This window comes from Geosmithia morbida (genome assembly GCF_012550715.1).
Source record: "Geosmithia morbida isolate 1262 chromosome Unknown scaffold_7, whole genome shotgun sequence".
NCBI classification, from domain to species: Eukaryota; Fungi; Ascomycota; class Sordariomycetes; order Hypocreales; family Bionectriaceae; genus Geosmithia; species Geosmithia morbida.
Window position 1 is genome coordinate 5,102 of NW_023336194.1, and position 13,455 is coordinate 18,556.

Consider the following 13,455-nt stretch of genomic DNA (forward strand, 5'->3'; position numbering starts at 1 on the left):
GCCAAGACAAGCAGGCCAACACATGTAGCCAAGACAGGGGCAAGAGAAGGTAGAAGGAAGAAAAGGGCAGCGAAGAAAGCTTGGCCTTCTCTGCCTCTCTCTTTCTCGGTCCTTTTCCCCTGACGGATGCAGCTCTATTCTGGTCTGTCACTGGTAGTACGTGCATGATACACGCTGTGCGCTCGCTGTCATGAGTATTACTACAAGCAACTGTATTATTACTGGATATATGCACTTATCAGGATTACATTACAGTGCAGGTTACCACGGACACCTGGTCAGTAGCAAGAGTATCGAGGTTAATATTAGCAGCCCCCAAACAGATCACGCCAATCATGTCCGGGGGAGGCGTTTAATATATCGGTTGAGAGTTTCTATTACTAGTGCTAATCATTCTCGACGACTTTTATTTTCAATCCACAGACGCAGAGTCCGGTTATATCTAAGCTGTAAGCTCTCCAGCGATGAATGAGTGCACGTTTTGAGTCGACCGTTGACGGAGGGAGTAGTCACGAGCAGACTTGATATCTGCATATGCACGTATACACCGTATAAGAAAATATATTCTTATATATATTATCATCTATATCATGTGCACATGCTCCTTCATATATGCACAAAACCATACTAGTCGCTCCCTCGCAGCCGCTCCGTCGAGCCTCCCGTCTGTTGCACCATGACCACCTTCACGCTGTAGCCATGGAGCCTTGCTACGAGGATGAGGACTTGCTACTCATACCACTATCCGTACGAGTATACGCCATTATCGTCACTGAGTGACAGTCGCCGCTGTTCCTAATCTCACCCAGGTCTCCCTTGTATTTCATCCTCACCAGCCTTCCCTGTCTCTTCTTTCCCTCTCATGCCCTCTATTATTGGGAGAGAGAAAATGAAGAGAGAAAGAAGAGGGAGGAAATATTACTCCACCATTAACACAAACCCCCTCCCCCTCTTATTATTATACCCCCCGTAATACTCCATTGACCGTTTCGTCTTCCCTAGCATCCCCTCCCCTCCTCCCCTCCAAAAAGGAAAAGGTTTCCTCTAGAGTCAAATTAGAACCGCACACACGCACATACATACACATACATACACATACACACACATACACACACAAAACCACGCATAGCACCCCTTACATACACACATTAACGGCACACATGGATCCGTCATCGGTCCCTCCTCGGTCAGAGTCCGCCGAGACAGCCGATGCGGACAAGACCCCAGCTCCTGCTGCTCCTGCTGCTCCTGCTGCTGCTGCTGCTGCTGCCGCTGCCGGTGGTGCGCCCGTCTCCAGCTCTGGTGCGTCTGCATCCGCCCTCGTCGCCGACCTGGTCACCGACGGAACTGCAGCCCCGGCTGCCATGGACACGAGGCATATGGCTCGCTTTGAGTTTAGCGACGTCGGAACCAAGATACTCATGGTTGAGTGGTTACCTGAAAGTGCGGACCCGACTGCTACTACTACCACCGCCCAAGACGCCACCGCAACCACCACCACTGCCGTTCCCCCTTCTACCACTGCCACTTGTACTTCTGTCAGTGGTGGTGGTCAAGGAGACACTGCCGGCTCCGGCTCGTCGGCACCGGCACCGGCACCGGCATCGGTTAACAGTGGTGCGTGGGAGGTATCGTGGCCCGGTAAGTCCGTCACGCTCCCTGCCCGCGACACCACCGACGACGACGACAAGGCCCACACCACCAACCGTCGCCGCGTCTTCTTCCTCCTCCCGCAGGACGCTCCCGTCCCTGCCACCGTCATCATCACCCCGCCGAACGGGGACGGCCCGGCCATCCGCGTGAAACCCCTGCCGGCCATCTTCCCAGAGGGCTTCGGCGCCCGCGGCACCGCCAGGGGCTCGCGCGGCGTCCTGCACACCATATGGGCCAAGAAGCGGCTGCGCGAGCTCGAGAGGGAGATCGACGCCGAGGTCCGCGCCAATACCGAGAGTGTAGCCGTCGAGATGGCCCTGGCCGAGAAGCAGTGGATCGTCGACACCTTCCTCAGCCCCCCTACTCCTCCTGCCCCCGCACCGGGGCCTCTCAAGATCAGTACCAACACTGCCGGTGCCGGTGTTGGTGCCGGCGGTGGCGGTGGTGACGCTCCTCCTACGCCTAGGTCTCCCGTGTCCAGTGGTCGTCTCGGCGATAAGCTCAAGGGTCTGCGTCTGGCTACGTCTCCGGCCGATCTGGCCTCCTCGCCAGGTATGTTCTGTCTCGACCTCTGCTTTCTCGCCCTGAGTGGTGGTAGTTGATGGATGGAAAGGAAAGGAGAAGATGGATAACGGAGGGGAACAAGGACTGACACGCTGCTTCTTCTTCTTCTAGCCAACACCTTCACCACTGCTGGCAGCCAGTCTGATACCCTGTCCCCCATGGGTGACGACATTGCCATGCCATCCACACGCGCCGCCATGGCACGACCAGTCGGAGCTCCCATGTCCCTGGACGCCGCCCTCCAGGGAGGAGTCCCTGCTGCGGGGCCAACACCCGCCGACGACGAGGAGAGCGACCTGTTTGCCCTGCCGATAAGTCCGCGCAGCCCAGACATGAAGAAGAGCCCGTTCAGCATCTTTTAAGGATGACGCCCCTACGTTCAAAAGCACGGGGGAAAACCCCCTACACATGTATATACTTGGGGTTGGGAGTGGGAAAGGGTAATTTTTCTACACCAGTACATATTCTATGTGACATGAAGACATGAGGCAGGCAATCTTTGGTTTTTTTTTGTTTTTGTTTATTTGCCATGTCTACTAGTATTTTTTTTTTCTTTTCGTCGTTTTGTTTCTTGCATAGCGCTGCCCGGGTGATAGCGAAATCCCCTAAAGAAAAGGAGAGAAGCTGGCTGACGTTGTTCGTTCATCATTAATATAAACATACACACACACACGCACACACACACACATATATATATATCGCAAACCCTTTGACATATGTGACCTTGGGGGAAAGAATTCCCATCATCTCCAACCCCCCACCCGTCCCTCATCCCACCTCTCTTTCCTCTCCTGGCGCAGGTAATACACGACCCTAGCCTCCCTATACCTCCTGACCCAATCGGCCGTCTCCCTCTCGGTGGCGGTGGAGGCGGCGTCGTCGGCGCCGACGTCGAGGAAGCTCTCCTCCATGGCCTGGCAGACGGCCTCCTGCTCCTGCACGCCCTGCGCGAGCCTCTGGTACAGGCTGGCCGGGCCGAGCGGGGCCAGCGCGTCGTCCATGTCCGACTGCCTCTGACGCCACTGCCTCTCGAGCGCGTGCGTGCTGAGTAGCTGGGCCTGCGTGGCGGCACGCTGCGCCGCCAGCCGCGACTCCATGCCCGCCGTGTGCGCCGCCAGGTCTATGTTGTCCTCCAGGGCGGACCGGAGCAACGACTGAGACTCCAGGAGTGAAGGGTGCGCCGTCCGGGACGAGTGCGTCAGCGCCTGGAGCACCTTTGCGTCTGCTAACATGGCGGCAATGTCTTGTTTTCTGCTTGTTTTGGTTTTGTCAACATCATGTTTCTTGTGCAAATTAAAAATCAGGCGGGAAAAAAAATAAGCACATGACAACAACAACAACAACAACAACAACAGAGAAGAAGGAGAAGAAGAAGAGGAAAGGAAAAAATAAAAACGAAATAAAATAAAAACATACGACTTATCCTTTATAAATTCTGGGAGCCACTCGTCTCCTGGGTCGGGAATGCTGCTGGATGTCCTGGACATGTGAGGTGCTCCACCAACACCAACACCACCTGCTTCGGGACCGACAGACGGCTTGGTACGTGTGGGCGTGTTGATACCACTCGACTCGTGGCTGCCCGGCTTTGGGGGAGGGGCGGGCGGCGTCGATGCCGATATCCCGTGTAGTTCGGGGGTGAAGGTCGCCATGGTGGGTTTGTTGCTTTGTTTCGAGAGATGATGATGTGTAAAGTTGAGATTGAGGGGGTCGATGTCTCAAGGTAACGAGCTATTACTTACTACCGAAACAGCATTTCATGAACCTCACCTCACATCTATATGAAACTACCCAAACGCACAGCATCTTCATTCACTTCCGTACACATGCCACTGCTCTAGAACAAAACGGAAAAAAGTGAAGAACAAAAAAAACTCCAGTGAACGCTTTGATATGCTGCTACTGCATTATACTGATTCATTCCTTTCGTGACGTGACGAATATTGCGTAGTACAGGGTAAGTAAGCAGAGATGATAGACTACTGTGATGACAGAAGTAGTAAAACGAGATGATTGTAGAAACAAAAGGTATGACAAAAAAACTCCGATTCTCCCCCCCTTCCCTTCCCTAAAGATCTCTCGTTTCATGTTCGCGCGTTCTTGACTACGACTTTACAGACCATAAATCTCTCGACCACCCCATCTCCCGGAGCTTCTTGTTCACCGTCCCCGCCGCCCTCTTCTCGCTCGTGGTTATGGCCAGAGCCTTGCTGCTGGCGGCAAAGGCCCCCAGCAGCTCCTTGACCCTTCTTGACTCGACAAAGGCGCCCTCTAGGTCCGATCCGCGCTCCGTCACCAGCGACGCCAGATTCATGCACTCCAGGAGCCAGTCGCGCGACAGGCCCGTGCCCGCGAACTGCAGGGCGCTGACGTACGCCAGAACCGTCTCGGGGAGGTACGCCCGCCGTAGCTCGCCGAGTTCCTCGTCGCCGCCTTGGATGCCGGGGAGGAGCCAATTCTTGAGGAGCGGCTCCATAGTGTCCTTGGTGACCTTGATGGCATCGCCAATCTGGTTCCAGAAATCGCGCTGCCCAGTAGGTGCCCTGTTTCCTTATTGTCAGCATTCTTTTTGCTCTCTTTTGATCCCCCCCTCTACATATCGTACGACACGGTGGAAGAGGGAACTTATTGAGGGTTGAAACATACTCCTTGGACACATCGGCAAACGCTCCCATGGTCTCCAGACTGTCCAGGGCCTTGACAAGTGCCTCCAGCTCCCGGAAGTTGCGCGCGTTGGCAAGCACATTCTCGGGCGTCGTGTCCTGAATGTTGTTTCGCTCCAGCTGATCGGCCCAGAAGGCCGCGTTATCGTACCACGCCTCGTCAAAGTCATCCTCGACGCCGAGCTCCTGCATGACGGCCGCAAACGAAACGCTCTTGGCCAGTTTCCGTGCCGCGTTGAGGTGCATGTGTCCTGTGCAGTGTATTGATTAGCCAACAGAGAAATCCCGCAGAGAGTTCCAAGAGAACTTACGGAGGAAGAACTTGTACACCTGCGTGCCGATGGAAAAGACGTTGGGCCACGTCTCAGTCACCATGAGTAGCCACTCAAGCGACCAGATGAGGTGCTGGTGTGCCGGCTCGATGGCGTCCGGGTCGTCGCCGAAGAAATCGGGCTGGATGGACCGCCCCAGGCGAGCGGTGGGCGCGCCAGCGTCGAGGATCTTGAAGCTGGTCTTGGCCTCGAACGTGGCCGTCGTGCCCGCAGCCACCTGCTCGTATAGCAGGGTGGCCTGCGTCTTGACGAACTGCATCACGTCGATGTTCGCGCGCTTCATGAGGTTGAGCAGCTCGATCCGGCGCTGGCTGTCCTCCTCGAGAATCAGGTTGGCGCTGAGCACCTCGTAGCGGCGCGGGGGCTCGAGGATGGAACAGTACACCGGGATTAGCTCCTCCAGCCTCGCGCGGCGGAGGAAGCCGGCGTACTGCGCCAGGATGTTCTCCTGGGCCGCCCGGCGCCCGGGGCGCTTGAGGTGCTCGGCGAAGCTTACATTGTCCTCATCGAGGCGGCCTAGCAGCGTCACCAGCACGTACAGATGGGTGACGATGCGGAGGCCGTCATTGTCGCCCAGGGCAAAGTACTTTTGCTCCTTGGGGGTCTCCAGCACCGACGAGATTTCCGACGAGGAGGCGAGTGCCCTGCCTTGGTTGTAGAGGTACTCGTCGATATCCCGGGAAATAATGGACGCCTGCAGGGCCTTGTTCGCCTCAGACGCCTCGTCCTTAATATCGGCCCGGGACTCCAGGGATCGGATGAGCCGCTTCTCCACCCCGGCCTCTTCGCCGTGGAACTGCACAGCGTCGAATGACGGGAAGGTCTGCGTCAGGCTGGACGCCTCGCCGGGCGGGCAGCGGCCCAGGATGAAGGTGTCGAGCTGTGTCCGTAGGAGAGCATTGTAGTGGACAAAGAGGAAATCGTCCCATGTGCGGGCCACCTTCTCAACACTGGTAATGTCACCGGACAGGACACCGTAGACTGCGCGCTCGTAGTCGTTGGAGCCGCCCTGCTTGGCGAGACTGAAGCACATTCGGCGCCAGAGCGCAAGCGATGCAGGTTCCACGCCCTCGGCGACATTGTCCTCGGCGTCATCGGCTGACATGAGCATACCCGACACGGATACGGCCTTCCACATCTCGGTCCTGTCCTGGCACCAGTCGCGTATCGTTTGGAGGCTGCTCCCGCGTCGCAGGTGCTCGTAACAGCCCAGGCATATGGCGCTCTCAAAGTACTCATCCTGGGGCTGGAGCTTGCGACCTTGGCGCGTGCTGGCATCCGGGTCTAGCTGCGTGACCAGTGGCTCCCCATTGGCGGTGACGTGCGTGGCCGAGATGTTGGTCGACTGGCGGTCGAGCAGGTGCGGCCAACCCGTGACGCTCTTCTTCATCTTGACTGACGAGCGGGTGTGGAGCCACCCGTCAGCGATGATGTCGCCCCGGTCGGCGTTTCGCTGCAGGTCGCGCGTCAGGTCGTCGATGTCGGGGCCGGACGAGGCGTTGGTCTGTAGCCACTGCAGTACTGCCAGGCGCTCCTTGGCGATTGAGTTGGTCAGGAAGAAGCTGCGAAGGCTGCTGTTGTCGTCGGCGACCACTGCCGGCGGCTCGTCAACCATTCGCGAGAACGAGAGCTGGGATGTGGAGGGGGCGGCGGCGGCGTCCTCCGGGCCCGGATAACGGAGCGGGAGTACCCTGCGTAGGAGATCCCACGTCTGTGCCTCCTTCTCCAGCTGCTTCAGCTTCTCGGAATCGCCGGGGGACAAGGGCCCGGTGGCGCTCGCGTCGTCCGTGTCCATGTCGGCATCGTCGTAGCTGCTCCTGCCCTCGGCGGGCTTCGACCGCATAAGGCGTCGTATTGCGTTCTCGTGGTATCTGCTAGATAGGTGGAGGAGCCTCTCACGCCTGTCACCGTCCGAAAGCCGGGGGGAAAGACAATCGTCGAGGGCGTTGGCAAACTGCTCGATCTCGGGGCCTGCATCCACAACGGCAGGGAGCTCTGGCAGAAACTGCTGCTGCGACACGGCGTCGTCGACCTCCATTGTGCAATTCTAACTGGCGTAATATCGAGGGGAATAAGGAAGGAAAGCCCCTCCGTGAAGAGAGGGGAAAAAAAGGCGGAAAAGCCCTCTCCCTCTCGTCCCTATGCTTCTCTCAGCGCAGTCAGCCTGGCACTCGCTCAAGGTGAGCAAGCCCAATCACGGCAGCTTAGGGACAAAGCGCAAGGACTTTTATAGGCTGTTGCGGTCGCCAGGCGACATTCCCTGGAACAAGGGAGAATGGTCGTAATCCGTAATTTGATCGATTCGGGGTCGTCGGTTGGGGAAGGGGTTCGAACGAGATCTCGATTTCTCCCTTTTTTTGGGGGTTGGTTGGTTGTATGAATACTGAGAGGGACGGTGATATTATCTTTCTGGTTTGTTTAGATCTTTCTTTCCAGCCTGCAGAAGCTCCAAAATTATTCTGGTAACGCGCTTCCAGGTACAGGAAGTACGGGTTTGATCAATATTCTAGATAATTGCATAAATATCACTTTAAACGAAACTTACGGTCAACCAGTTGGGTGAGGCTTTCTTGAATAAATGCCCCCCCCCCACTGTTTGATTTTTCCCCCTTTTCTCCCTTCTTCATCATAAATGTCATCGGCATTCATATTAGAGTCTCGGAACAGGACTTTTTCAATTCTTGTTCAGGTCCCACGAGGACCTCTTGCGTGCTCAATGATCGCCTAGATAAAATACCAGACGCTCTTCAAAAAAGTTGCCAGATTTCTTCTATACCGGCGGACACATTAGCGACGAGCGCCACATATTCCTCTCTATCTGACAGAACAGCATTCCACTTTTGTATCTGGGCCCTCACGAGGGTTGGTCACGTCCATCTACATCTGATGGATGGGAGAGAGATCTATTCTCTCTTACCTCGTGACTCATTTGTCGGCCGCGGCCTCCCTGAGCTGCTTGAGTTTGAGCTGCAGCAGCTTGGGCTTAGGACAGCACACAGAGGATGCGTCTTCACCGTGGCGCTCGTAGAAAGCTCCGCAACATTCGTACAGTGCCTTGATGGTCGTTTGGCACTTGCCCTCGTCGTAATTGTTCTTTGCCAGGCAGTCTGCACTCTGGACGTCAGTACTCTCTCTTCCAGCTGCCGGTTTGAAGACGGACTGACCTTGAATTGCACACTGCAGGAACGCGAACATCATGTCAGCCCTTTTGCGTTGTTCTTTGGTCACAGGGGAAGGTAGGAAGACGTTACTGCTCGTGAGATGCAAGGAGGTCGATTATTCGTATCGTCTTTGGGGTCCTGTTGACGCGCGTGCTGTCAGCATATCCTTCTCTGTTCTTTTGGCTAATCGAGTCTCGGAGTTCTATACCATTTTTGAGGGTGAATCAGGCAGTGAAAGAAGTATTCAAGCGGCAGATATATTCACTCTTGAGAGAGGGAGAAAGAGTGGGATTGAAGGAGAGAAGAATAAGAGGGCGAGACAGTAAAGTCTTGATGTCATGTCGGCGATGCTTGATCGACCCTGTGCCAATCTGCCCAGGTTGCCACATCCTTTGACGTCAAATACACACAGTACAAATTCCCCGTTCTAATCACCGCACCACCATCATCATAGCCAATCAACCAGTGTCGCTCCCCACCTCTGACCTTCTTCTCCCGACTTGCCTCATCGTGAACTTTGCCAAACCCTCCCCCCCCAAAAAAAAGCTACAGCAAACTCTCACGTTGCTCTCAGCCCGGAGACTTGTCAGCTCAAATCCGACCGTCAAACGCCTCCGCTTTTGTCTCATTCACGGAACACGGCAACAACCGTCATCCTTCTATCCTTCCATCACCATAGGTTCGTTCCAGCCCTACCCCTCCCCCTTCATCAGTTATTTAAACACAGTTCACGGTTGCGCGCGCCCTGTCCTATCCCAACGCAACCCAGCCCTCACTCGAAACCGAGACGAAGTCCATTCATACTATCCTAACACGAGAAACAAAATGCGTTCTGCAGAAAACATGTCCGAGAACGGTAGCGCTCCCCCCCCCGAGGCACCCGTCAATACCGAGCACCTCAACATTAAGGTGTCTGATAACAACAACGAGGTTTTTTTCAAGATCAAGCGCTCCACAAAGCTAGAGAAGCTCATGACGGCCTTTTGCGAGCGCCAGGGAAAGTCTCCCAGCTCGGTCCGCTTCCTCTTTGAGGGTACCCGCGTCCAGCCTACCGATACGCCCGAAGCCGTTCGTTCTCCCCCCTACCCGCCCTTCCTTCCACTGATCTACCTCCCATGTGACGATATACTACAGTGTATCTATCTGTGCGCATATAGATGTGCATAAATATACAGAGGAAGCGTGTGGAACAAAGTGCTGACTTTCTTCTAGCTCGAGATGCAGGACGGGGACCAGCTCGACGTCCACCAGGAGCAGGTCGGCGGCGGTGCCAGGTCGTCTTTCTAAAAAGAGGGAAAGGATGGGACAATTACGGGGATCTCTTTTTCTTTCTTTATCTTTTCATTATCAAAAAGGTGGGAGTTTATGGCCTCTTTAAGAAAAAAAATCTAAAATACACAACGCAAATTCACAAGGAGACGAACCTGCATCACTCCCCCCCACTAGAGATGAATGACGGATCGAGAGTCGCGTTTCTTTGTGGTCGGTCAGGATTATTCGGCTAAGATTATGCGCGTCGTATTGGGTTTCTCTTCTCGTTTTTTTTTTATTAATTTTTTTTATTAATTTTAGTTCTGGTCTTTACATCATATCCTTTTTTATTCATTCAAAACACCCCGTACGAGAGGATCGACAGAGGATGTGAAAATGAATAGCAATGATTCACGATATCGTCTTGGGACTCGTCCTACAGCACACATTCATGTCGTCGAGTAGAGAGACACATTCAGAGTCGAACAGAAACAGACGGAGTGCCATATACTTGAGTATTAAAAATGTGCGTTCTGACATATGCCTGTCGCACGTCGAACCACACAAGACGAAAGCAAAACCCATGCAAAACCATTTGATGCCAGAAACAAGTGAACCACACAGACGATGAACAAATACACAACGTGCCAAGTAAATCAAGGTTGAAAATCAGTAAGCAAGAAGGCATAATAGATGGCAAAAAGGTAGAAAAAAAGCAAGAGGCGAAAAGGCACGAGGCGAAAAGGCAAGAGGTGAAGAACGAAAAGCGAAAACCCGTAACGGGAAAAAAAATCACACAAATGCAGAGGGGCAAAAGAAGAAGAAAAAAGGAAGAAAAAACAAACTCCAGGAACGGAAATGCATCGCTCGTCATCTTCGTCGTTTCATCGTTTCAGCTCCCGTGTACGGCAAGAGGTACACATAATCACCATCTTGCCACCGGGGAGCTCTTTGGGAAAGATCTGACCGTCGTCAAAGCTACCGTGGCACTCGGCGCAGCGGAAGCAATGCTCGTGCCATTCACCCCCTAGTGCCCGGATGTACTCGCCGACCACAGCCGTGCGGCACATCTTGCACTTGGGGGCGCGCCTCTCGGTGCGCTTTGTTTGACAGTTTATGCACCAGGCGTAACCATCTTTCTCAATGTGCGTCATTCCCTGCTCAAAGGGGTCGCCGCACTCGGCGCAAAAGAAGTGGCCGTAGTGGAAGTGTTGGCCAAGGGCTACAATGTGCTCGCCCAGAATGGGCGTCTTACAGTGCTTGCAGCGCGGCGCAAACAGCTCGTGCCAGTCGAGATGGCAGTAGAAGCGAAGACGGTCATCGCCGTCCTCGGCCATGGTCATGCCCGGCGTCTCGTCCAGGATTTCACCTGCCTCGCGGCGGCGGATCCGGTCAAGACGCTCACCGCGCACCTGGGTGGGCTCAGGGCTAATCTCCATGGCCTCAAGGCTGGTGCCGCAGGTACAGCATCTCAGACATTGGGGGTGGAAGCGTTCCGGGCCGCCGGCAAGCTTGACAAACCGTCCGTCGATGGGATAGCCACACTCATGGCACATGGCAAGCCCCTTACCGGCGGCGCCAGAGGCCCGTGACCAGTGGCCTTGTGGCGGCAGCTGTGCTCGCTGCGGCCGCTGTGCAGGGAGCGGTCGCTGGGATGTTGCTTGACTACCAGACTGCGAGTTCTTGGCTGGTTCTTCACCCGGGAGGCAGATGGAGGGAATGTTGTTGCTGCTGTCATTGTTATCGCGGCTGCCAACATCACCGGACGATTCATCAACGGCAATGGTGGGGACGTTGATGGTTGGCAGGGGCCGCGTCGAGGGAGCCTCGGGGGCAGCCACATTTATTGACGGTATATCCGCACATGTCGACGAACGTGGCCGCGGTGCAGGGTCCGCCTCCACAGAGACTGAAGGGATGCCCACAGGCTGGGGCTGCGGCCTGGAGTGGAACTGTCTGCGTGACGGCGACGACGTTGCTGGTCCTTTTTCTGGGCTCGAATCAGTGGGTTCGTCCGGGGCTCTCCAGTTAGCATTGAAGCTTACAATAGGCCGTCCGGGACTGTCGCTGACGGCGGTGGGCTCAGGGAGCCTGGGGCTGCGGTCTTTCAACCTCATGCTGGTGGCCTCGCGAATATCCTGGCTGCGGATCTCGACGCCATTCTTCCTCTCCACCTTGTCATTAACCGGGGACGGCGTCGACGATAGGGTAGAATTTCTCTGGTATTGGGCATCCCGTGACCGCGTGGGCGGGTTGCGATGAATCTCGACGCGATCATGGTGAGGCTTGACAGAATCCGGCTCCTCGGTAGAGCCCTGGAAGCGGACACGGTTGAGGGGGTTTTGAGGCTTGTTGCTAAGCTTGTCTGGAGATGCCCGACCGGACTCGGTGGCGCCGGTGGTAGACGCAGACTCGGGCTCTTCCCATATCTGGACGCCTGAGAAAGGCCTGTTCACTTCGCCACTGATGTTTCGCCTCATGCTGCTGCGGCGACCAGAGTTGGAAGCCGGCTCAGCACGAGAGCCAACGCTTCCGTAGGTTCGAGACTTCGAGCCTATCGAATCTATCGACGTACGGCCCCTTTTCAAGCCCTCACCGCCCTCGGAGGAGCTCCCAGACACGGAGCGAGACGAGGAATCCCTAGCCAGACCACTTGTAGCAATGTCTTCACCATACCGACCGGCACTAGCGGCGCGAGCATGGGCGTAGCTGTTCTTGCGAAGGTGTGGACGGTAGCGGTAGGGACCGTCAGGAGGACGGACCTGGCCGGGGTTCTGGTGCTGCCAGACAAGTTCAGCAGCCTCGTTGAGAGCAGCATCATGTATGCGGGCTTCCTCGTCATCCAAGGGTTGGGACTCCTTGTGAGATTTTTTGGGAGAGTCTTTGGAGGAGGTCTGGGAGGCTTCGCGCAAGTCCATCTCCTCCATAGCGTCACGGAGGGAAAAAGCTTCCTCCTTCTCCATCCAGCGCTGGCCGCGCTCCATGTAGACGCCCGTGGGGACCACGTCGTCAGGCTTGGGAGGCTGAGCGGCAGGCTTGGTCGGATAGTAGTCACGGCCACGCATGCTGGAGAGCGAGTAGCGGGAAGAGACGCTCGGGGCGTTGGAGGGAGACGGAAAGTTTGGAGAGATGGCGCCGCTGACGTGACTTTCTGCTTGTGAAGAGGCGTCGAGGCTAGGTCGGCTCATGCTGGAGCGAGCTGGAGGCGGCGGGCGAGCTCCGGCAGGCTGAGGGCGTGCACCGCCTGGCCGTGCCATCCGGTTGGACCGTAGTTCTGAGAGGTAGTTGGCTGTATACGGGGTGGAGGGCGGTCAGAGAAAGCTCGAGACAGTTGCAAGTTCAGGGGAAGACATGACGTACCAAACTGATCATTGGACATGTAAGAAGCTGCCGGCGGCGTCACCTTACGCGACTTGGTGTCGCCGTGCTTGCCCATGGGCCTCATGGTGGTGCGAGAGACGAAATCACGAGAGAATCGGGTGCTGCAGTGGTAGTAGCGAGGGCGAGGAAGTCGGTGATGGTGGGGAAAACGTGTATGGAGTGATGATGGTCAGAGATGCAATGATGATTGTCGATGGTCCGTGGTAATAGTGACAGTTATATTGGCTGTTAGTTGGTATGTGCAGTGAACGTGCATCTGAACGTCGCCTTGTTTTGGCCGATGTTCATATCGGGGACAGTCAGTGGCCCCTTGTGGCCTTGGAAAGGTGCGGGTTGGTTGACCTGGCAACCACCGCTCCTTCCGCCGCCAACTTGAGGGCTGGACCAGACTAGCAGGGAAACTAGCGGTCCGTTGCTCTTGACGTTCTTTGTTTGCTTCAACCACAAAGA

The 13,455-nt window shown here is 55.6% G+C and overlaps 6 protein-coding genes across 6 annotated transcripts; 2 read left to right on the forward strand and 4 right to left on the reverse strand.

Annotated features, from left to right (window-relative positions):
• Positions 1 to 699: 699 nt before the first annotated feature.
• Positions 700 to 2,579, forward strand: GMORB2_6861 (uncharacterized protein; the record flags this gene model as incomplete). The annotated part of the gene is made up of 3 exons (XM_035468827.1): positions 700 to 747; positions 1,221 to 2,205; positions 2,329 to 2,579. The coding sequence occupies 3 exons, from the start codon at positions 700 to 702 to the stop codon at positions 2,577 to 2,579; spliced, it is 1,284 nt and encodes a 427-aa protein (XP_035321207.1).
• A 381-nt stretch (positions 2,580 to 2,960) lies between these two features.
• GMORB2_6862 (Modifier of rudimentary (Mod(r)) protein) lies at positions 2,961 to 3,869 on the reverse strand (the record flags this gene model as incomplete). Its single annotated transcript, XM_035468828.1, has 2 exons — positions 2,961 to 3,468; positions 3,634 to 3,869. The coding sequence occupies 2 exons, from the start codon at positions 3,867 to 3,869 to the stop codon at positions 2,961 to 2,963; spliced, it is 744 nt and encodes a 247-aa protein (XP_035321208.1).
• Positions 3,870 to 4,321: 452 nt separating this feature from the next.
• On the reverse strand, positions 4,322 to 7,250 carry GMORB2_6863 (nuclear pore complex protein Nup107; the record flags this gene model as incomplete). Its single annotated transcript, XM_035468829.1, has 3 exons — positions 4,322 to 4,760; positions 4,864 to 5,131; positions 5,192 to 7,250. The coding sequence occupies 3 exons, from the start codon at positions 7,248 to 7,250 to the stop codon at positions 4,322 to 4,324; spliced, it is 2,766 nt and encodes a 921-aa protein (XP_035321209.1).
• An 887-nt stretch (positions 7,251 to 8,137) lies between these two features.
• On the reverse strand, positions 8,138 to 8,407 carry GMORB2_6864 (protein of unknown function (DUF1903); the record flags this gene model as incomplete). The annotated part of the gene is made up of 1 exon (XM_035468830.1): positions 8,138 to 8,407. The coding sequence occupies one exon, from the start codon at positions 8,405 to 8,407 to the stop codon at positions 8,138 to 8,140; it is 270 nt and encodes an 89-aa protein (XP_035321210.1).
• Positions 8,408 to 9,198: 791 nt separating this feature from the next.
• On the forward strand, positions 9,199 to 9,660 carry GMORB2_6865 (small ubiquitin-related modifier; the record flags this gene model as incomplete). Its single annotated transcript, XM_035468831.1, has 2 exons — positions 9,199 to 9,441; positions 9,586 to 9,660. 2 exons carry the CDS (start codon positions 9,199 to 9,201, stop codon positions 9,658 to 9,660), a joined length of 318 nt encoding a protein of 105 aa, XP_035321211.1.
• Positions 9,661 to 10,508: 848 nt separating this feature from the next.
• On the reverse strand, positions 10,509 to 13,069 carry GMORB2_6866 (LIM domain; the record flags this gene model as incomplete). Its single annotated transcript, XM_035468832.1, has 2 exons — positions 10,509 to 12,913; positions 12,985 to 13,069. 2 exons carry the CDS (start codon positions 13,067 to 13,069, stop codon positions 10,509 to 10,511), a joined length of 2,490 nt encoding a protein of 829 aa, XP_035321212.1.
• Between the last annotated feature and the right edge of the window lie 386 nt (positions 13,070 to 13,455).